We start from the raw sequence: 23,728 nt of genomic DNA on the forward strand, positions 1-23,728 counted from the left end.
AGTCACTTTATAGAACATCAGGGATACGTACATAATAAGTCATATAGAAATGTCGTCTGCCTTTGGCCAGGGGATTGCTTACTGAAAAAAAACCACTCAAAAATAAAATTCAGATTTCCATATTGTTTTCTCCACCATGAACTGCTTTCCCACTGTAGCAACACTGCTGAACAGAGAGGGCTGCACCTGGAATTCCTTTTGAGAGATGTCTCTGTTGCGTGTTTACCTGCACCACATCACCCCAGGCAGTACCTGTTGCTTTGCCAGCCCAATGCAGACTGTGCTCCAGAATTGAGAGTGGCTCCTGCCTGTGGCCTCTGTGCCACATAACGAGAGTTAAATAGTCTGCACAACCTCTAGAGTGGAGATTAATTTCATCAGAGATTAATATGCTTCACGCATTAATTTGCACAGTGACACAGCCGTCCCCTCTGACCAGGAGAAATGATGTGCTCCAAACACAGAGGCAACAGGCCTCAGGGTGGCAGGGCAGGAGACAAAAGTCTGGCTTTAGGGCACTGCAGCCATGGGACATGACCCAAAGCACTGAACTAACCCTTCATGTTCAATTACATTAGTTTTCCTTTGAAGGGGTAACTTTTCCTTGGCAGACTACACCATGTATTGTGTGGCTGTACCCCTCAGAATTTTATGGCAGCTCAGCTGGCATCTGTCCTCCCACAGCCACCACAAACCCCCAGGGTTGTCACAGGCACCACTTTGTGTGCTGTGGCTGATGTGGCATGAATACAGTCGTGTATTCCTGCCTGATCCAAATGAAATTTGTGTTGCTGGGTGATGGTGGGTCATGGATCTGTTGTGACTGCAGAAACATAGGCATGGTAAGACCCCCCATTAATATATAAATATAGCACTGATATACAGAGACAGGAAGGTAATAGTGTCACATAACACCTGAGAGAGACATCGCTGAGGACACAGTTGCTGCAAGAGGCCTGTTGTGTAGTGGCTCCTGGTGTACCAACTCCATCACTTTTGGTTCATATCTTTCTTCTTGAAGGCAAGTGAAGGAAAGATACCCAGTTTTACAGGCCAGAAGGAAACAGAGCAGACTGATGTGAAAGGCTCAGCAGTCCCCATACTTAAATATAATATTCTTTCTAAAAAGAACTGTTAAGTCTTTATGAGCTGCTTTTATGTGGAACCTTTCTTTTCTCTGTGGACCAAAGAAGAAGAAATGAGAAATAGAGGACCTTGAAGCTAAAGCATCTTATGCCTCCTGTGAAACAGCTGGAAAACTCTGTTTTGGGGAATTCTTACCCAGTCAGCAAGGCAGTGGAACAAGAGGGCTGAATCTGCTACAGTGCAGGATGTGCTCCCTAAAGAAAGAGATTCAAATCCAGTGCTTTGGCATTTTTCACACCAAGCTTGTCTTTCACCACAGCAATAGGACAGTCTCCTGCATTTTTCCAGGAATGAAAAGGAAAAAGATGACCCTCACATGGGAAAACCTATTCAGACCTTTCACGGTGTTGTGAGGGAGTCAGACCTTGAGTGGGACCATCGGCAGTCGGGAACTGCAAATATTCTCATTACAGAACCCGTGGTTATCCCCTTGACAACTCAGAGGGATGCTTTTTGCATCTCCTTTCAGGCTCCAACCTTGCTGTGTTGTGTGGTTCTGTTTTTTAAAGAACATCATCTTCCAAATAAGCTTATAGACACATACTGGATAACTGTGGGCTTTGCTCTCTGCTTTGCATTTCAATAACGATGGCTACAGTATATGCTTTAACCACTCTGCTCCCTCTGTAACTTGTACACAGTTATAGGTAGTGTTGTTGCCAAAGCCATCATGTGATTTATTGACTCTCCACTGGGACAAGGGGGAAAACAGATACAACTTTGTGATTTTATTATAAGGAGACTGGGTTAATATTTCTGGGTGAAGCAAGCTACTATACCGAGTTCAAACATCTGAAGAGGGAGGTTAAGAAATCCTGAGTGTGGGGTGTAAGGATTATTCTGTCCTGGGGCAGTGCAGACGTCGTCTGAGGCGGGGAGCAGGAGAAGAAAGGAGACATTGTGACCCAGTTCCAACACCTCCTGTGTGTACAGACGGAAGTGCTTTGCCTGTACAGGGACACGCGCGGGGGAAGAAATAGGAGAGAATTACAACATGGCACTTATATAAACAACACCCCAAATGATATAAAACATTAAAGAAAATTTGCACAACATCAAGCTCGGAATTTTTATAAAACATAAATATTTGGGGCGGGGGTGAGGGGGGAGTCGGGTCTAAATGTGGGTTCATGTCACTACATAAAATAAAGATTTAAAGCTGCAATGTTCCACATTAAAACAACACACGCAGGCACAACCCCCCTGAAAACAACATTTATGTTTCTTATTAGGCAGAAAATGATCACATGCCATGTGCTTTTCAAGATTATGATTGCATAATTATGTGAAAACATGAAAATGGATTCAATTAAAAACCTTTAAGATTCAATTTAGGGTTGGTTAAGAGAAATATGCAGCTCTCCCTCAACACAGCACTGAAAAGGTTTAACAAGTGCTGCAGCAGGAGAACATGGCACAGGCAGGAGCTGGGCTGAGGCTGCTCAGAGCCACTGTGTGCAGCACTGCTTTGCACCCTGGGTGTGCACCAGTGTCACTGCCCCTGCTCCTGTTCACCACAAAAATAATAAAAACACATCAGCAAATCTGTTGAATTAAAAATTCAATTCATTAACATAAAAGTTTGGTCCTGAGCCATCAAACCATTTGCAACTGTGTTGAACTGCAAGGTCATGTTGATGTCTGTCTCTCATGCACGATAGATGAGCTCAAATGCTTGGCTGAGCTGCAGCCTCAGGAACATATTGCACAGTGATTTAAATATTTTAGTCCCTAACTCTGAAAGAAAAAGAAAAAAGAGGCACAAAAGCTATAACCTCTCAGCAAATACAGTAACATAGAGACCTGTACAGAGCCCTATTGAATTAGAGTGACTGACCACAAGGCAGCACACCATCTGTCTTAATTTTGGATTTACTTGAGTCTTACTTGGCTCTTCCCAGGCTAGAAGGTACAGCACTGATGGATTCCTTTTTAAAAGCAAAGCCTAAACCTTTCAAAATCAAGAAATGTAGAACTAGATTAATTTATTTTAAGGCCACATCTTTCTAGCTGCACTGACAGACCTCGAAGTGAATATAAAGATGATTTACTTCTACTTTAAGACCTCTTTACCCTTGTAGACCAAAATAAAATGGACTTCATGTAAACAAGAAACAAACTTCTTATTTTTTTCACAGATCTTTCACATCATAGGTCCTCCTCCCTGACTTTATTTATTCACATAAGCATTTCTTGTACCTAAATGTAAAGCCAGAAGCCAGATACCTCTCCTCACCCACAGCAGTCTGGAGGTCTGGAGATATGTGTTTTAGAAGTGCTACATTTATCTGGGTGTAAAAGAACAGCAAAATGTTGTGTCATTAGCAGGCCTTTCATGCAACCTCACTCTGAAGCTCCCAAACAACAGTCAGTTGCCCTGCTTGCCTGGAAAAATAACTATATTTTTCTTTGTCAGCTGGGTAAAGGTGCTCAGAACTACCAGTTTCCTGCAGGAGTGCTTATTTGCACCTGCCCTGAAGTGTCACAAATAAGCTAAAAGATGCAAAAATAGGAGCTAATTGAAGTTTGTCTCTTAATCCTTATATGTTCAAATATCCAGGAAGCTGTTTGTCAGAGATGTCCCCCCCTCCACACACTTAAAATAACAGAATACAAAACTGCTCTGCTTTGCTTGCCTTGTAGCCCTGACACTGAATCCCTAATTGCAAGTTACACAGTTTGTAGCTCTTAGGTGTGTTCTTAAGAATCAGTTTTTAAAAAGGTGATAAATACCACAAAGGCAAATACCTGATGCAGAGGTAGATTGATCTGTTTGAGGAGAGCTTTCACTGCCGTCTGGAGCTCATACAAGAACAATTGAGTAGGGCAGTCTGAAGTATGATCCATACTTTCCACAGATTCTGAGCCAGAAAGTGTTTGGATCCATTCCCACTCATCTCTGTATGTTGAGTCAAGTTAAAATTAGAAATATAACAAAAGTTCAGTGCACAAGCAGGAATTCAGTGTATGTGCATTTGGGATCTGTTGATCGTTTAATCCTCATATACCCAAACGTTCTAAACCTGTGCAATCTCAACTGTTTGGGGCTAAAAATCTAACTTTGAAAAGTTTAATTTTTCTAGCACATGTACACCAGGCTGAACATGCCTTGCAAGCCTCTGGAAGTCCAACTGCCTTTGAAATATTTCACTAGGTCTTCTCACTCCAGGTTTTCTCTTTCATATTCTTTGTTCCCTATTTACTACAGTGCTTTTAAAAAACATGCTTTAGAAATGACAACAATTAGTGGACAGTTTAATCTCTGTGATGCACTCTCTTCTACTCACTGCAGCCAAAGAACTTCCTGCTTTGCTCAACATATATCCATTTGAGACCTGATAAACATTGGAATTATCTCTCTGGATCAAATCCTTAATTCACCCTGCCCAGTATTCAGTCTTGAAAAGCAGCCAGAATCAGACATTCAAGGAAAAAAAACCTGTACAGGAAATCCCACTACAAGACAAGTAATAGATGTGGTACAGTCTGCTCCTAAATAAAGATCTGGTCTTAAACTTCAAGAGTCAGGGATTGTTATAAACTCTGAAGCATTAGGCTTTATATTCCTTCCAACATTGTTGTTAGTATTAACTACTACATTCTGGATATCCTTGTTATCCATGTAGATATCCAGTTCCTTTTTCCTCATGCAAAATTCTCAGCTGGTTTCTGAAATTACACGGGATTAAAAAGCTCCAGAAAAAAAAGCCACTTAAATATGTTGCCCACTAGGCAAGGACCAGGCAGTACAAACAGTGCACTTGCCAGTGGATAAGGGAAGGTGTGGACAAAGGGAAAATGGCTTTCCCAGAGCGCAGCAGTTCATTGGCTGGTCACATTTGTAAATATGGTTTTCAGTTGCTGTGTGTTTGCTGTGGTTTAGAGTGACAAACCAGGTATGACACAAGAGAATAAACAGGAAAATCACCCACACCAGTAGTCTGTGGTCAGTGCAAATCCACAGGAAGGGTGGCACTGAATCCACTGGAGGCCAAATCGGGGCTGCAGGCTGTGATCTTATGAACAGGTCATTACCCCTGTGCAGAATTTGAATGACCATGGAATGCCATCCTTAGAAACCAATAGGATCATGTGCACATGTGCTGGGCTGGCCTTCAGACTGCTGGGAAAACACAGTTGCACCTGTTTAGCTCAGAGCCAATCTCTGGGATGGCCCACACCTGAGCCAAACCTTTGTGCCACACACCTGAGCCAAACCTTTGTGCCACCCACAACTCTGCAATGGCAGAATTGCCTTGGTGTTTACATTTGATCAGTTGTTTCAAACTTAAAAACAAATTTTCTTTCTCTCTTCTGTGTGTGTGTGTGTGTGTAAATACATATATCTATTTACTTACTTGGAGACATTGCTGTTGTCCCGGATTTTAACATGACACAGGACATTGGGCAACTTCTGCAGCACCAGCACTTTGATTTGATCCACAGAACTGCAGAGTTTAAGGTAACCCAGATACAGGCCGGGAGGGAGGCGTTGCTGACTTCGTTTGTGATAGGAAAGTATGTCCTGTTTTAAGGGAAACAGGCCTACATAAAAATCTCATATTTTTTTTCCACATAAGCAGAAGAGTTTCAGATCAAAAAGCAACAAATGTTTTTACAGCCGTCTTTTTGTTTCAAGTGTGTTCCCAATTCGCAAAGCATTTAAGCACATGCTTAAGCATAAGAATAATCCCTGGTAGCGTGGATGCACTTGGACAACTTCTTAATTAAAGCCATACACAGGATCCCTAAGCTCTCCATGTCATGCAGGAATTGGCTCTAACAACCTGGGCTTTCACTCTTCTACAACTGTGGTGTTTAAACTGGCTTAAATAACCCCCACCTCTGCCTCCTGTCTGATCATTTCAGCAGTGAGCTGGGTCAGGAAACTGATTCCTCTGAAAAACAGCTTGGGAAGAGGAGCAGTTGTTTTTCAGGCAGAGCAGTTCCCTGGTTCAGCTTTGGTGCAAGGCTGCACAGACAGAGCACTGGGGAAAAGCTGTCACCTGGGGCAGGTGGGAGAGAGTGGCTGCTTGAGCCAGGACTGTCCCCAGAGAAATCCCAGCCTCCAGCTCTCCAAAACCTGTTCTGTAATCACCTGCTGTCACCAGGAAGTTCCCTGCGAGCCTGGGGCTTGGTTTTTTACAGAATTTAATTAGTGGCAACGTTTTCTGAGCAAATATCCTTACCAACAAATGGAGCGTAGGAGAAATGAGTATTGATGGTGTATTTGCTGAGGCCAGGAGACATTTTTAAGGCTAGGTATAGCAGTCCCCCAGAACTACCCAAAAAGTGATGTCTGCTGCCATCCTGAGAAGTGTGTGCTTCTGCAGTGGGTGAGGATTAAGACACCTGGCCTTATGCCTTTGCTCTTGGAACCATCAAATTATCTGCCAGTGCTATGCTTGGCTCTGACCAGTGCAATTAGACCCTCATTTTCACAAGCACTTCATGAACAAAATAGCCATTCGATGATTAAACAAGTAATAGAAGAAAGGGTGGGCATTAGATAGGAATGTGTAAACCATTAGGGGAACATTTTTTCCACTAGGATCTCTGTGGAAATCTGATCGGGCCTGTATTTTGCTTTTCCTAATATAAAACTTTTGCCCAGATTGACATTTTTCTACACCTTTAACACACTTTAATACATTAAATCTAACATAGATCAGGTAAGTTTTATTGTCTTTTGGAAATTTTTTAATGTTCCTAAAACCTGGTAACATGTATTTTGATTGCCTGTCACTTCCTGGTATGAAAAGCAGAGTCTCTGCCTGAGAAAGTGCCTCTAATTCAAAAATTAACCACAGCAAGTCATCTTCTTCTTGAGGGTGCTAAAGAAGGGACTAAGATGACAATTTTTCTTGCATTTTGGGTAACTGTGCAACTGATTTTTAGGGAGATTGGCTACTGATATGAGAAGTAGGTCGCTGTTACCTACAGAAAACATGTATTAATCTTAACAAACTGTTTAATTTGAATTTACAGATACCCCAATTCTTGAAGGGCTGAACCCCCCTGTCTCTCAGTCTTGGGAACTGAACTGACTATGCCAAGCAACTTCCAAGATCAGTCCTTACCTTGGTATTTTCCTAATTGTAAGTCTAGGAGCACATTATGCAGAAATTAAAGGTGGGTTATGGTTAGTAAAGAATTCTTTAGCAACTATACCAGGCTCCAAGGAACCCTGAACCCCACAGAACAAGTTTATTAAGTAGAACAGTAAAGTTTAAAACCTAGATTTGGTTTTCAAGGTTGGATGGAAAAATCTTATGGAGTGTAGAAATTCTAAGTGTCTGTATAGGTGCTTAAGAACATCCCAGAGAATTTTAAAGCTTTTTATATCCCTTGCTACAGAATTCCATAGCGTGGTTTCCCGAAACTGATAGAAACTGCTATTCTCTGCTAGGACTTTGAAATAATTTCTTTTGAATCTCTTGGATATTTTGCATATTAAGGATCTGATCCCAGACCCACTGGAAGTAATATAAGTCTTTGCTTTCAGTGGGAGCCTTGCCATTAATTTTATTGGGCACTGGACTTTGGCCTAAAATTCTACAAGACGCTTCCAAAAGTCAGGGCTCTGGCACAGGCTTTACAAAAGCAAATAACATACAGTAAGAGAAGCAAAGCACTACCTGGATTGTTATAAGCAAGATGTCTAATGCTGTTGGCTCCTCTGGAGTTGAAAGGGATTTCCTCTGGCTTTGTAGTTTGGATACCTGCATCCATTTGCCATTAAAAAATGAATACAGACTCTCCACTTCTCTTACAGTAACTATCAGCATATTGCCATGTCGATCCTTGATTGGTTCATAAAAAACTCTGCCTAAGTTGTGAGTTCCCAGCAAATTCTAGAAAACAAGCAAATTATAAAATAGAAGTTATTTATCACATAGTAGGCGAGTATTTTTTTAAACTTAGCTTTGTGCTCGCTGACATCAGTCCTGTTGACTTCAATAAAAACTGGACACACGGTGTTTCTCAAACCCTTGCCCTGCAGTCGGATCATTTAGTGGCAAAAGGAAAAGTTTTTCCATAGGTTGTGTTTGTGGATTGAGTTGTGGGTCCTCCAGTGTATTTGGTCCAGCAGGGTTTAGTCCAATGTTTAATGGAGAACAGCAGAAAGACTATTACAACCCAATGCCTTTGTAAAGGAAATGCTGCAAAGTAATTCACTTATTTGGGCTGAACTTCCTATTTTTGCTCAGTCATGTAAAGATGAAGGATGCAATTTTCGGAAGCACTCAATGTTAGTCCAGTGGTGACTTCTTTAATTTGAATTTACTGAGGAGCTTGGTGTTTATCTGAACCTCCCCAGAACCAAATGTCAGAGATTATATAAAATTCTTCCTCTTTCCCCAAATCACTCATAACGGACACTTCAAATGTTTTCTCCATTAACTGTAATCTCTATTTTCTGTTCCCTGTTTTAAAATTATTCAGACTATTTTCAGGAACAAAAGCAAGAGATATTTGTGTTGAATGTAAATAATTCTGTAGCTTAACTGTGGAGTGTGTTTGTGAAGAAACACAGGATTCGAAAAGACACGGACCCTTTTGCTTTTACTTCAGATACCAAGAATGTGCTAGACAAAACAGGCAGAAACTAACAAAACTACCAGGGCAAAGCTCTCCAGGAAAATATGTGAGGATTAAAGAAAAGTAATTTTAAAAGGCTCCACATAAAATACATATTTTGGTCAAAATCCCTTTCCTCACACAGTAAGGCATCTGCTTATAGGTGCAAACACACTCAATCCAGTGACCAGCCACTGAAGAGATTCCCAGATGTCTTAAAGAAAAATGCCTAACATTTAAAATATGCTCATTACTTTGTGATTTTTCAAGAGATCTACAGTAAGCTGGATAAGGGAGAGGGATAGTTTAAAATGAGAACTCGAATTCACAGTGAAGGACTTTGTATGTTTAGGGAAGTGCTATACATTAACCATGACATTGTGCACTGAGAGATTACCCTGAAATTATTTATCTGTACTTAGCAGGCAATATGTACTTATAAACTGTATTATTAAATTGTTTATAAGCTCTAGGTAGTCAGCACAGTGACTGCCCTTTATGTGGCATAATAATTTTAGCTTTATCCATCCCTCTCCAGGGCAGACTGTTGGTGTCTATACAGCACCTCCCCTCTGCCTTTTTTAACTGTTGTGCCTTTTGAGGTTTGCCTCCATCTCTGATTAACACTGGCTGTCTTGAGTGTACATTTTGTATTAATCCATGTGTCTCCAGCTAGGACAAGTCACTGCAGCAGACGTAGCCATCTAGTTGTCATATTAATCACTGCAACACGTGAATGTGCCGAGATGAAAACAAACAGCTCTTTACTGTCACTGAGTGTGTGTTGTGAATGGATTCCAGCACAGAGAACAGGGGGCCTACTAATATCAGTGTGGGACTGATTAATAGACTAAAAAAGTTTTGTGTCTGCTCAGCTTGGCACCCCATCACTTGTGTTTTGTTTGCTTTAGTTGTCTGGTGGTAACAACAGGCAAAGTTGCAGTCCCTGTTGTCTCTGAATCTCCCGATCTAGTCCCTTAGCAGCTGTGTTGTCACTGATCTTTTCCATTCTGTCCTAAATTCCTGTGGAGTCAGTCTATTAACTTCCTCAATAAAATGTATTCAACCATATAAACTTTATTGAGATCCTTCCGCTGGTGGATCCCATTAGGCCACACACCGTTTGAGGTTGGCAGATTGGTGACAATCCCTGTGTTCATCAGGGGACCAAGCTAAAAGAACAGACATTAAGGGCAATAAATTTCCCAGAAATTCAGCAGAGCAATACACCACATGGGCACATTTGCTGTATCTCAGGGCTTTGCATCCCTGGTAACAAATAATAACAGGATGTACTGGGAATGCTGGTTATCCCTGAGCGCAGTCCATGCAGGCTGGCAGTGCTCTGCTAAAGGGAATCTGCACAGAGGGAATGGAGCTGAGCTAACCCCAGGAATATGTGCTACCTGAGCTGAGCCAACCACACCAGAGGGAATATTGGGCAGATACAGTTAAAACTTTCTCTGGTGACAGCTCCAAGGACTGACAGGCAGCTGCTGCTTCACACAGGTGGTCCTCCAATAAAGGTGCAGCAGGCTGGCATTCCTTATATTTCGGGGCACTTTGGGGAAATCAGTCAAGACAGGTGGTTGCCCAGGAAGGCTGCTCTCCTGTGCAGCGTGCCTTGCCAAAAGATGTAAAACAAAACCCCACATGGATATTCCTAATACTGGCCCCAAAGTGTGTGGCTCTCAGAGCTGCTGTAAAGCAGGTTATTGCAGGATGACGTGTGGCCAACACGTGCCCAGCCATGAGGATCTTCATTAACTCCATGGCTGTGCCACAGACTTCTGGGAAGCTTTGGTGCCTCCACTCGAGCAAAAGGTAGCAGAAAGTGAGGCCTGGATATACTTTTTTCCTGTAAGGGTTGTGCACACAGTTTTTTGAAAATGTATTTTCCCATAAAAGCAAATATTTTAATGAAAATATCTGCCTTCCAGCTAGAGATTTTATGGTATCATGAAAGCACCTTCAAAGCTTTACAATAAATGTCAAAATGTTCTTCTGGAGATAATTTCTATTTGCATAACGAGTAGTGGGCACAGACACAGAAGGTTTAAGTGACTCAGGTTGTATCTGTAGCAGAGGTTGGACTAGAACAATCCTGAGAGTCACTGCTATGCCTTTAACACATGGCATGAATTGTACACGTAGTGCTGCTGTCCTTACCACTGGCAAGATCTGTGCACCACTTAATCTCTCTTAGGCTCTGTTTTTAAGGGTCTAAATAGGTGTCTGACTTGTTCTGTGCACTAAGGGACATTTGAACCTAAAAATTTTGGCAGCTCAATGGAGAACTTAATGAAAGATTTGTTTTTATTTCCCCACTGACAATCCACACCACCAGGGCCATCCTGTCTGTCAGACAGTGTAACTCTGCCCTAGAAGCTGTGCTTGAGTAGTTTGTGAGCCATGGGTGAATAAAGAGCATATTTTGGCAACTTCAGCAGTGTGTTTGTCCTTCCTGTCAGGGACAGAAGCTGCCTACTGCTGCAGGTCCTCATACAGCACAAGGGAGTGCTGAATCTTACCCAGAGTTTAAATGCTTCATTAATAGATTAATAATTAATAACGAATAGGCCTATAAGAGGCTTAAGCGCAGCAAATATTAGGATTATAACTCTTGAATTCCCAACCTGCAAACTCACAGGCTTGTCTGTGGTCATTATTTACTGGTTCATATCTGTTTGTTTCTTCATCTGCCACTGCTGTTTCTTTCCTTTGTGTTTCCTCCTCCTCACTTTTAATGTAACTCTTTGCTCCCAGCTGGCAGGAGGGGCTCAGTGCTTCATTTCTCTATAGATGATAATGCTGCTCCAAAAAACAGGCTGGAGGGACAGCTGGCAGCACTGTGCCTTGGAGATCAGAAAGTCACTGAGTTAACAGCCAAGAATATGCCAGGGAACCCACCTGTAGCTGTGCTGCTGCTGAAAGCATCTTCTGCCTGGCCTGGAGGGCTGTGGATGAGGACACGGACACAGCCATGTTCTGCCTCAGCCACCTGATGTCATCCCACATGCAAGACAACTGCAAAAACATATCCAGTTCCATCAGTTTTTGTTCTCAGCACTTACAAAAGCAGAAATGAAGCTAAACAGCATTTTGGACTTGGAAAAATCAGTGGGTATCACTTGTTTTGAGTTTCTGTGGCTGGGAAAGATCTGCCTGGATAAACATGACACAGATACGGACTCAGACACAGAAGGTGTTCTGTAAGTGTCAGGTACCTGTTTCAATTGATTTTGGACTATTGCACAAAATTGATTTATTGTTTTTGGGGTATAGAAAGAATAGCATGAAGACAACTTGAGTGATGGCACAGCCAGAGTAGCAAATTTAAAGCTTCTAGTTATTTCTTTAGGCTCTTTCTCTAAACGTTCATAAAAGCTCTATGTACCCACATAGCAATCACTCATGTAGGATTGTACATTGGAGAGTTAATTGTGCTGCTGTCAGTGACCCAGTCAGAATTTAGTCCACATAAATGGTTTGTGAAAATTGCATTTAACATGAGCGATAAAGCACTTCATCATTTCGCTTGTTAATGATATCATTTCATGTATTCAGAATGATGAGCTGAGGCCTAGGCACTGCTAGCAACATTTGCAGAAGCAATATATGAAATTAGACTCCCGTTACCTTTGTGAACCACAGGAAATCCTGCATAACTGAACTACTGTGAGAGTCATCGATTTCCACAATTGGGATTTGATCTTCATTGGTTACTAACAAATTGTCTTTGTAAAAAAGTATAACACATAAGTAGAGTCCCCTAAAGAGAGAAGGAAACACTATCAAACACCTTTCATGTCTATTCACATCCATGCCAAATTTAGTCAAAGAATCATAGATGTTAGGTTCTGAGGAGAGAGATTGAATCATCTGGTCTTAAATTCTGTGTTCTATAGATCGTGCAACTTCAGCCAGTGAGTTCTGAATAATATTTGGGAAGCTTATCACTTTAGATGATGTGAGACTATGTGAATCTAAGAAATTATGAATCTGTGCAAGCCATTGATATTTAGTTTCAGTGAGAATTTTGCCAGAGTACACAGTACATAATGGGGGCTTTATGCCCTTTGGAAATCAGAAATTTTACTAAAACTTATCTTTAATGTGCTTAGTTCTGCCCGTGTTTACTTCAGAGCAAATCTGAGGTAACTCAATTGAGATCAGGTGGGTTATTATGGATTTACATTAGTGTAATTGAGTGTAATTTGGCCAACATATCTTCAAAACTGTTTATAGAGATCATTCCCCTCAATATTTACCCTTGCAATTAGTTACATAGGTTAAGTAGTGGCCGTAGGGAATTTAAAGACTCTGGAGAGCTCTTCTGAAAGAATCAAACTCTTATCAAAATACAAAGGAGAAAAAGCAAACTGAACACTCTGGCAATGAAAGAAGAAATAATTCCAGCATAAGCAACTTCCAGTTGCTAAATTATCACGGCTGAGGGTTGGGTCACACTGGACTGCAAACCTGTCAGAGAATTCTGCATGTGTAGCTTGTTGCCAGTGGACTATTCAAATGTGTTATCTGAGCTCTGCACTTTATGTTATGAATGAAATAAATGTCACAATTTCATTACTGAGCAGCAACAGAGGCAGTGCTTCCCAAATACCTCAGCAGCTGCACTTTGCACAGAATATTTCACTCTGTTACAGTTTGGCTCCATTTCCAAGAGTAACAGTGAACAGATTCTGCTGATTTCAGTCGGGGCTGGAGCTTTATTTCCCTGTCAGTCTCACATGGGTGTGATTTTATCAGGTTCATTCTGTCTGATTGCTCTTGCACTGGTAGTGGCATCTTCACACAGATTTCTAAGGTGCTTTTTGCTATTACAACAACAACAGCTAAAACTCAATGTCTGGGAGATGAAATGAATGACAAACCGTTTCAGGGTCTTCACAAACTTGTTTGATGAATGGAAAAGGTGCTTCAGGCTCCTGGAAACCGATTGCTTGCGACCAGCATTTTGTAATTTAGAACTTTCTGAAATGGAAAAAAGAAGTAAACCAAGCCCAGCTCTTAAATTTCGGTTAGTGCCTCATAAAGAACCTTTGTTTCTCAAACCACAATACTAAATTTCAGTCAGTGTCCTCTTTATTCCTTTCAAAAAGCAACATTTAGAAATTGCTCAAACCCTTTGTGTTTTCATTAACTCAGTGATACCAGCAAACAATTTCCTTACTTGCAGCAAACTCAGACTAGATAAAAATGTTTTGCTCCTAGGCAAAGCATAGCTTGAACCAGCACTATGTACTACTCTTAATGGTTTGAATTTTACAAGGGAGCTCAAAAACCCAAGAAGAGATTTGAACCATCAGTCAACATTTTAGGTGTTGTAGTTCTTCAGTTTCTCTCCACTTACAGCTTAAGCTTCTAAGAACTGACCTGGCAGTCACTAATATCACAGCATCACCAGTCTAACCTCAGGAAGAGCTTTAAGGAGACAATGAGGTCGATCTTTATCTTTCTCTGTATCACAATAAATGCATCTGGTTTTGCTTGGGTTTTTTTTCCCCATCACAACTTCCACTCACCTGAATTGCCTCAGAGCTTTCACAGTTACCTTTGCTCCCTACTAATCTGGAATCCAAGGAAGCTGAGACCTGCTGTGTGCCTGCCAGGACCTCCAGACCAGCTTTCTCAATTAGAAGGATTTTATAAATTCATATATTGTCCCAGTATTCTAAAAAAAAAATGTTGTTAAATTTTTATAACACTGTGTTCTTTTTCACTTTGGTGAATTTGACCTAATGTCTTTCCTTCTCTCATGCATGGCCTTGTAAGCCAAAGAAGTACATTCCCATGGGAGTGGAACCTCACAAGCTGAGAACACCTGTGTACCTGTGAGCAGGGTTGGAGGGGATGCCAATAGATGGCAGTCAGGGACATGCAGGATTGTGTAATGCACTGTCAGTTGTCCACACATGGCATTTTAAAGGCACTAAACACTGTTTGGGTTTTTTTTTTTTGCATTGTCTTTTGCAATGCCTTTCCTGTTTAATGCTGTTAAAAGAGAAACAGCAGGAATATTTAATAATAATAAAAAAAAAGAGTTCATTCTTCAGCTATTTACTGCGATGGGAGAAGAAAGGCAAAAAGAAAGGCAAAAAGAAAAACGCAGCTGTGAAAGTGCATCTCAGTTTTCCAGGATCTGACTTGTTTATTTGGATGAATCACGGATCCCCATCCAGATGGGAGCGTGAAACATTTTGAGGGACACCCTTCTCCAGTGGGAAAAAAACATGACTCATGAAGAAGCATTTGCTGAGAGCTGCTGATCATCTGCTTAGGTGTTCTCAGAGGAACTTGTTTGCCACTTACCTCCAGAATGGGAGGTGTCTGTCTGTGTCTCCCTGCTGAGTTCTAAGTTTGAACATTTAAAGAACAACTAAATTTGCTGCTGTCACAACCCCATCTGTGGAAGCGCTCAGCGTATTTTTAAATGCTGAATAAATTTGCACCATAATTCGCACGTTGAAAACCCCAGAAAGCAGACACACTGTTAGCAATAATTACTGCTCTGTGGAACAGCGAGTACAAAGAGAGCAAGGTTCTGTTGGGGGTGAAATCATATAATTCAGATGTATGAGACTTATTAGATCATCAAATCCCTTGTCTTTCCAGTGCAGACTTGTTCTCCATGGCATATTCTCCAGTGCACTCTTCAGCTTAGTTTTAACAGACTCATCCAAATCCATGACTGCTCCTTTGAAGCAACTGACCTTTGTTTTCCTTTCCTTTTAAAAATACTAATTTGCATTTCTACCCATAGCTCCTCAGATAACTGTTATTTTACTGGGAACATTTGCAGTGTATTGCAGTAATGTAAACCAAATGCTACATGAAAACTCCTGTCTTCCTGTTTCCTTCTTCCAAGGTTAAGACCAATTTAGGAATATAAATTTCATTTTAATTATTTTCTTCTATATTCCCTCCATCTATACAGAGGGAGTGGAGGAGGAAATTGCTGAAGGCAAAGCAACATAATTCTGTATAAAACTCCCAGAGACTGCAGCATTAAAATAAGAGGGCACATTACAAGTGAAATATATGTTATTGGGCTATTCAGTGGTTTGGGTTTAGTCCACAGCTTTGCAGAAGCCAACAGCAAAAGAAATAATGTAAAACTAGATGGAGACTGTAAACTCTCCTACGTTGCTGTTTGCTTTTGTTTTACAGTAACATGTGTGTAGGAGCCAGAAAACATGGAGCTGAGATTAGAGGATAATTTGGATCTGCAGGAAATGGAACCTTGGCCGTTACTTAATTAACTAATAAATAACATAGAGTAACTCCATAGAAAAGCACCAGTAGCAACACAGTAAGTTTATATCAATAAAGGATACAGCAATAGAGCTGTGAGCTCTTTTAATAGAAGCCTAGGAATGAACACATAGATGAGATGAGAGAATTCCCAGTGATTAGTTTTAGATCAGAAGCATTCAAACCTGGCAATTAAATAAAAAGATGTATTTATGACATTGGCAGCCTTTCTCTTCAAAGGTAGGATGTGCAAATGTTTCTTTGCAGTTTTTTATGTAAATACAACTAATGCTTAAGAGCAACCTCATGGAAGAACAGGAACAATGCCCACTCATGCTTGTTTGTATCTGGGGTCTCTATGGAATGTGTGTTATGCTGTGCCATGTCCCTGAGGAGGAAGATCATCTGGAATTCTTTGTCCTGTCACTAGACAAGTGGGTGCCTCTTCTCAATGGGGCAGAGGGGCAGATGTGAAGTAAATGGAATTGCCTCAGTGCAAAATTATCTGAGATCTTAGCCCCACAAGCCAGGCAGTCTGTGGAACAGCTAAATATCTGTTGGAGTGACCCTGGATAGGGAAGCAAAGTAGCACAAGATGAGCTAGATCCCACTGAAATCCTAGTGGAGGGCATAAAATGGGGTTTAGAGTTTTCACTTACAGTATAACCTTATGAAAATACATTGAATGGCTGGAAACTTCCAGATGAATTCAAACTCAATTTAAAGCTGCACATTTTTAGCAGTGCAGACAGCTGACACTGGGATAATGTGCATGGAGACATCATTCCACACAGAAATTAAAGTGGCCAGACACCTCAATAGCTTGAGACCATGACAGATCCTGTATTACCTCACCTCAAGGTGGGGTGTCTTGCAAAAGAAAATTCTGTATCTCATGAAGAAGCCTGACAGTCTTCTACCACTGTGTGGTATGTTTTGGATGACAAAGTCAGGCTCAAAAGCTAAAATTGTAACTTCTTAAATTCCCTACCTAAACCCAGTTTATGGCTTGGTTCTCAAGTCTGCTTGTGTATATTCTCACAAACAATTATAATCTAAACATTTTAAATGTCCTGGGGAATCAGAGATCCTTCTCTTTGTTAAAGGCAATTAAAACTATGTGCTCTGCTTGTGAATCAAGTTACAATTAGAACATACTTATTTCTCTTCTGACTTGTCCAGTAAAATACATTTCAATTAAACTTCAGAAAGAAAATATCTGGTAAGAATTTTACTGAAGAGTTGGGTTCCTTTCTTAATGAAGCATCACACAATTGCTTAATCCACTCAGAACTGTTTGGAAAAAATGAGCTACAAGAAAAAAAAATACTTAAAAATATATTTGAAGTGTTGCCAGGACATACAATTGTAGTAACTCAGTTATGATAGTCTGTAGCATGGTATTATGAAGACAAATGGATGACTGTTGTTTGTAATCATCAGGGTTTTCCAGAAGATTAAACATATGAAAGCAAAGCTTCCTAAGTAATTCCCTAGGAGATTTCATCATATCACAGAGCAGGTTCAAAAGCAACAGCTGATCTAATTCCAAAAGCTCTTAAACTCACTGTACATTCCAATGTATTCTTCCTGGTATTTTTGTAAGCTTGTTTTCTCCAGCCCCTGCAATGCAAAGCACAGGGCAAAAGGCAGAGCCTGAATGAACAGACCTGGGCAAAGGATCTGCCTGGAATCTGGGCAATGTCCCCTCCCAGATCCCACTGGAGCACCAGCACACAGCCTTGCCCTTCCAGCTCCTCTGTCTTCTGAGGCTTTTGCCTGTGCTATCCAAGTAATCTCAGACCTTCTAGATTGATTACCTTCAGTTTTTCCACCTCCCTTGCACTCATCCTCCACTCTCCTCCAGCCAGCCCGAGCAGCATGAATGGGATATCCCAACAGGAATCACCCCGGGAACAGCCAAGGTGCCTGGACACCAGGTTTGAGTTCCATCTGTCCTCACGGAGCTTTAATTCACACAGAGTTTGATTCTGCTCTCATTAATAAACCACAGACAAATCAGTGGTTGTTGGCAGATCCAGGGATACTCCTCAAACAATGTCCAGCTGTTCACTGACAGCTCTAAACCAAATGGGGCAAACAGAGATCACAGTATTGACATCCAACCAGAGTTAGATGAAGGAGTTAGTAGAGGGAAGCAGGGTAAAGATAAAGGATAAATGCCTGGGCAGGTCCTCAGCCTGTGTATAACAGCATGGCCATGATGACTTCTATCCCTGTCAGTTGAACCATGCAAATGTACATTAATTAAGAATCTAGATCAGGCCTCTGTATTATATGAAGTGAAAGCCATTATTTGGACTTTTCAGTCTTACACAGCAGCTTATCTCAGATCCTTGACCAAACTCCTCAGATTCCACCGAGGCTGATAAATACCAGAATCAAATTTCAGAGTCAAAGTGATGGCATAATTCTTACTTTTCCTGCAAACTTTGTCTTGATGCCTTACCAAATCAGTGAAATACAAGGGATTGACATCAGTCATATATTTAAAGCAAGTTCCAAAAGTTCTCCTATGATGTTGCCATCCTGATTTATCCAAAACACACTACTGTGTAATGCTAGCATTAGAAGCAATTATGAGATTTTTACTTGGTTGTAGGCATGGGTGTTGCTCAGGCTGCCTCCACATGTGGTGCTGCCCCATGGGAGCTCCCGCAGCCTTTTGGGCACAGAAGAAACTGTTTGGAGCTAAATGGATTTTTTGCATTGTTGTTATTTATTATTTAAGGAAAAGGAGTTAGGAAATCAACAACAGAGTTGTCTGTGCTCTGCTTTGAGGCTGGGGTTAATTTCTGGAGTGGTGGAATTTTATAAGAACCAGGCCCTGGTGTCAGATTCTCAAAAGGAGGGATTTTCTGCATGTTGTTTTATACCTGCTCCTGTTCCAGACTGGTATGTCAGTAAAACAATCTATACTGAGAATAGTTTCAGATGGTCCATCACTTACTCCCTGTTCACTTGGAAGGTGGCAGGAAAGACCTGAGATAGGCACTAACTCCTGAAAGGAAAAACTGTACTGTGGAAAAAAGGTACATACATTATACTCTTTAATAGCCTGAAAAAGCTAGGTAAGAGATAGAATACATCATCTGTATTTTCAGTACCAAGACCACCTGCAAGTGATAATGCTTGCATGAATTTTAATTAGGGAAACAACATTTTCTTGCAATATCTTCTTTCCCTTTCCAAGCACCATAGATGAATAGGTTAAGTTGCTATGGTTACAATGGGTTGTGGCAGACTGTGGATCATTGTGATGGTGACATATTTGCACGTAAAGAACAAAGGCTGCATCTTTTCATTTCAGCCAGATGATTTTAGCCCTAAGTATTTCTATGATTTTAAATCAATTGATGCAGCTTGACATAGCAGTCATACTAGGTGAAGAAAAATGAAAACTTCATGGTAGTTTAACTTTTCAGTTTGAAATAAGTTCCCTTTGCAATGAAGCATTATTCCAGTTAGAAGTTTATTTTAAGAAAATAAATAGTACTTTTCAACAACCTGTATAGAACAGGAGTTTTTATATATGCTTTAAAAAGAATGCCAAGCTGTTGCCTTGGCTCTTGAGCTATTAAAGGCACAGTCTGTTTCTCATGAATGAAGTTTGGCTGAGATTCGAACTCTCCCCTAGTTTTGATCCATTCTATTTTGAAATGTAGCAATCTTATCTTCCCACTGCATTGTGCAAGTATTTTTCATTATGGATTGGCAATGGCATCCACTGGAGTACTTAGTGTCTTCCATTTGGAGGCAGCCAATTCCCCTCTTTTGATCCAAACCAGTTGTTAACTTTCTAAAGTATTTCCTTATAGAAAAAAATAAAAGAGACATCCTTGAAACATTTTAGTGGAATCCTGTGCAAAACTAATTTGCAGGGAAAAACAAATCCATAGGTGTGTAGGGTACAGAGGGGGAAAGGGTGTGCCTGTGTGTGTGCATTCGAGCTTTCAGATGTTTTCATCCAACTAATTTCAAGGGTTAAGAGCAAGATAGTGTGCTAAAGTGATTCCAGATGGGCCAATATTAATATCTTTCTTTTCCTGATGAATGAGAAGGTATGACCTAGTTAGAAAACTGCTAAAATTACAGGCGCCACAGAGGCTTCAGCTGGTGCCCTACCACAGAGATATTTATCCTTACCTCTGCAATTATAGTGCTGATGAGCTGCTCGAACCTGCTGAAGGAGGCGTTCCAGGGCCTCAGTGTGTCCCCTGTGCCGAGGTTCTCTTCCACTGCAGTCTTTCCAGTCTATTGAACAAAGGAAATAAACAGAAATGAAACACAAAGGTGCGGGAGAAGGTCTCAAAATATTTTCTTGCCTCTGGTCCTCCTTGGCTTCAGAGGAGTTTTACATCTCGGCAGGCAGGAGGAGTTGTTTTCGACTCTGCTGTTGTTACTTGTACACCGAGTTTTCTTTGCCTTGTGCCAGCTGGGTAATTAATCATAATGATTATTAACAAAGAGCTCCCAACCAGCTCTGAGAAGCTCCTGTAGTGCCTGACTAGACAATGACTGTTTCTCTTCAGTACATGAATGGGCCCTGTTGCTGCAGCCAGAGCTGCTCCCAGCCTGTCCTGACACTCAGCCCCTCACTAAGATCACACTTCTGCTCCTTCTGCCTCTTTTTCAGACACTGGGAGGCTTCAGACACTCGACTCCAGTTTATAGGAAACTGCAAAGCGGGGAATGAACATCTTCCCACACCCAGAGCTTGCTCTGTAGCCAGAGACACACGTTCCATGTAAAATCACTTCAGGAGATCTGCTCCTGGCAGTGGCCTGAAGGAACGCTGGCAATTCCTGCCCTGGAGCCCTCGGGCTGCTCAGCACTGCACTCCTGAGGCAAAAAGCTGCGGTTTCTGTCCCACAAACCTCCACCTCCAACAGACTTTGTTTTCACTCCTTTGCTGCTAGTGACAGTTTCAATCTTGATTTTAAAAACCGAACTTATCACGAATAGGAGGAAAAAATTGTGTGTGTCAGAGAGGTGCTTTTTAATTCCAGACTTGGCTGTTTTCATACTTTGATTGTAAAGAGATAAGAGTATTGCACTCATTTCCTGACCCAAAGTAATGGTGAATCAGGGTATTAAGGGATCTGTCTGCACAGGAGACACGCTTCCATCTTGCTGGCACAGAGGCCACGTACGTACTCACAACCACCAACAGTTTGCTCACTCACTAAATATACAGATCTAGTTTCTAGTGCAAGTTTGGAGTCAAACATTCCTTCCAATGGGCTCACTATGCCAGGGATATAAATACCTATTTATTTACATTTAGTAGCAGCTAGAGTAAGCCCCTGAAAGGCTGGAAAGAGAAGACATTTGGTATCCCGATAGCCTGTGGGCAGTGTGACAGCTGCAGAGGGGCTGTCCCCTGAGTTGGGGGCTATTGCAGAGATCCAGGGCCAGCTGCATTTATTGCTCTGTGTGGGGATAATGTCCTTGGATCTCCTGTGAGCAGCCAAGAAGGACCAACTGGAACTCACCAATCTCAAGTGCTTTGGTGTCACCAAACTGGGATTTCTTATGATTTCTCTATCCCAGTGCTTTTTGAACCTCCAGATTGCTGACTACCTTAAAAATGACATGGAAACCAATTTCCCTCATTGTCCATCTCTCACCTGCTAATGAATAAGCCTAGAAATCTGCTATCATTTCATAGAGCAGCTGCACAACATTGGCCACCACCTTCCAGGCTGCTCCTGTGTGTGGGGGAAACAGGAGGACAGTGGCAAGTGTTCACTGACACACAGACACATCTCCAAGGATGTCACAAACCTCTGATGCTCTGGGATGGATCAGCATTAGGCCCTGAAGCTTTGATTTCCCTTGCACAAACTTCTGGCTGCTGTTACAGACAACTCTGCAGAGTATTAATGTATTCACATTTTAATTTTAGCTTAGGGCCATATTTTGTTATTCAGCAGTGGCATAATGTCAGATTGCTGCCTTCTTGCCAAGCACAAATCTGCTGGTTTTCAAAACCAGTGGTGGAGGCAGTCACATGGGTAAAGAAGTTCTGAAGTTACTCCAGTAACTCCAGTGGTAAATAATATCTTGTCTCTCTGATGCAAAATTCACATCATACAAAGCTGCAGTCCTAAATGCAGCCTAAATGCAGCAGGAGTGTCCCTTCTTTGGGAATATTTAGCTGGATAACTTGCAGCTACTGTAAAAGAGTCTGTCCCCTAGCTGATGTAAGTCTGTGGGTTTTGGGGCCAGTCCTGTGTGGTTATACCTGGCTATAATCAAGGTAATTGCACATCACTGAGTTGTTCAGTTGTCCACATAGAGACTTGTCCACTGATTGCGGCACATTTTTGTTCTCCAACAGAGTATTTCTTTAGCCTAATTCTGGTATTATTCTGCAGCAAACAAGAGCAACTTGAAGCAAAATGGGCCAATGGTACTGCAAGAGCCTTGTCTATCCAACCCTCTCCATTAGGACTACTGAGAGTAGGTACAGCTTGCTGTATTTTCTCACATTAGCATGCAAGGTTATTAAATTGCTACATTAGCCTAATAAATGCTAGTGTTAATGCAATAAAAGGAAAAGTCTCACTTTACTGCATTAATCAATACAAGGGGAGCTGTAATCCACTGAGCCAGTTTGGCAGGGAACACTGTCTGCAAAAGCAACTAACAATACAATGTGATTATAATAGATTAAAAAACTACAAATGACAAATCACAGTCCTAATGGAGTCTGAGAAAACCTGTCAGAGCTTGGAAGGGGAAAAAAGGCTTTTGGACATTTCTGGAACATTTCAGTGCTTACAGGCTAGATCCTGTCAACATGTGTGTCCACACTAGAGTATTTGACATACAGGATGCTGTAAGAATGGTCCAGTGAATGGGATCTGTAATGCTACAAGGCAGAATACAAAATTAAATGAGATACATGTAAGTGTTTTGCTTTCAGCAGCTCGGATTCAGTTTTTGATCCATTCCTGTACTGAAAAATGAAATTCCATATATCAGAACTCTGTTAAGAGAAGTAAAGGTCAAAATATCTCTCATTTTTTTTAAAGTGTTAATGACTAGACAACAATGTTCTGTCAAAGGACTGGAGAAGAATACAAGCTAAGACATAAATATACATATCACATAAATATATTATTATTTTGCTCATTTTTGGGGGAGTTTTTATTTATTTATTTCACTCCTAGAGGACATGACAATTACATCATGAACTCCAGGATGTTTTTCTTTTTCTGTTCTTTGAAGAGGAAGGAGTTCTTACAAAGCACCATCACCAATCAAACTAGGAGGGCAGACAAACTCAACCTACTTGAAGGAGAAGCATATTCAGGAGTAGATTTCCTTGGAGGTCCCCATCCTCTCATGTTGTACGCTGAAACATGGACATAATACCTCCGGCCCTGCAGGTGGAAACAGCTGGAGTCAAAACTATCACTGCATTCAAAATCTTGGCTGTAATAAGTGCAGAGCAGCCCATCACAAAGGTGTTTTCTTTGAGAGGCTTAAATAGCTTTAGTAATTTAAATGCACCGTGACAGATTGAAACAGCAAAGATCTGAGGGCAGATGAGCTCCTCAGGGTTATCAGAATACACCCATTCCAGCTGACAAACCACAGCCTCTTCTGCCAAATCTGAACCCTGGGAACTCTGACAATCAGACTGTAGAGCAGGAACTCCCCTTTTCCCTCTTGTATTTAACAGAGCCTCTTTACC

The 23,728-nt window shown here is 41.3% G+C and overlaps 1 protein-coding gene across 3 annotated transcripts in view; it reads right to left on the reverse strand.

Moving 5' to 3' along the window:
* Positions 1–23,728, reverse strand: part of ANKFN1 (ankyrin repeat and fibronectin type III domain containing 1) — a 132,958-nt gene that overhangs the window by 15,857 nt on the left and 93,373 nt on the right. For all 3 annotated transcript variants that reach the window (XM_017812026.1, XM_017812028.1, XM_017812029.1), the window contains 9 exons: positions 23,324–23,414; positions 20,170–20,277; positions 13,623–13,722; positions 12,367–12,499; positions 11,638–11,754; positions 7,785–8,000; positions 5,505–5,671; positions 3,895–4,045; positions 1,926–2,094 (listed from right to left, as the gene is read on the reverse strand). In XM_017812026.1, the coding sequence (XP_017667515.1) occupies positions 1,926–2,094; positions 3,895–4,045; positions 5,505–5,671; positions 7,785–8,000; positions 11,638–11,754; positions 12,367–12,499; positions 13,623–13,722; positions 20,170–20,277; positions 23,324–23,414 (1,252 nt within the window). The remainder of the gene's footprint in view (positions 1–1,925; positions 2,095–3,894; positions 4,046–5,504; positions 5,672–7,784; positions 8,001–11,637; positions 11,755–12,366; positions 12,500–13,622; positions 13,723–20,169; positions 20,278–23,323; positions 23,415–23,728) is intronic.

This window comes from Lepidothrix coronata, unplaced genomic scaffold (assembly GCF_001604755.1).
Source record: "Lepidothrix coronata isolate B3197 unplaced genomic scaffold, Lepidothrix_coronata-1.0 Scaffold34, whole genome shotgun sequence".
NCBI classification, from domain to species: Eukaryota; Metazoa; Chordata; class Aves; order Passeriformes; family Pipridae; genus Lepidothrix; species Lepidothrix coronata.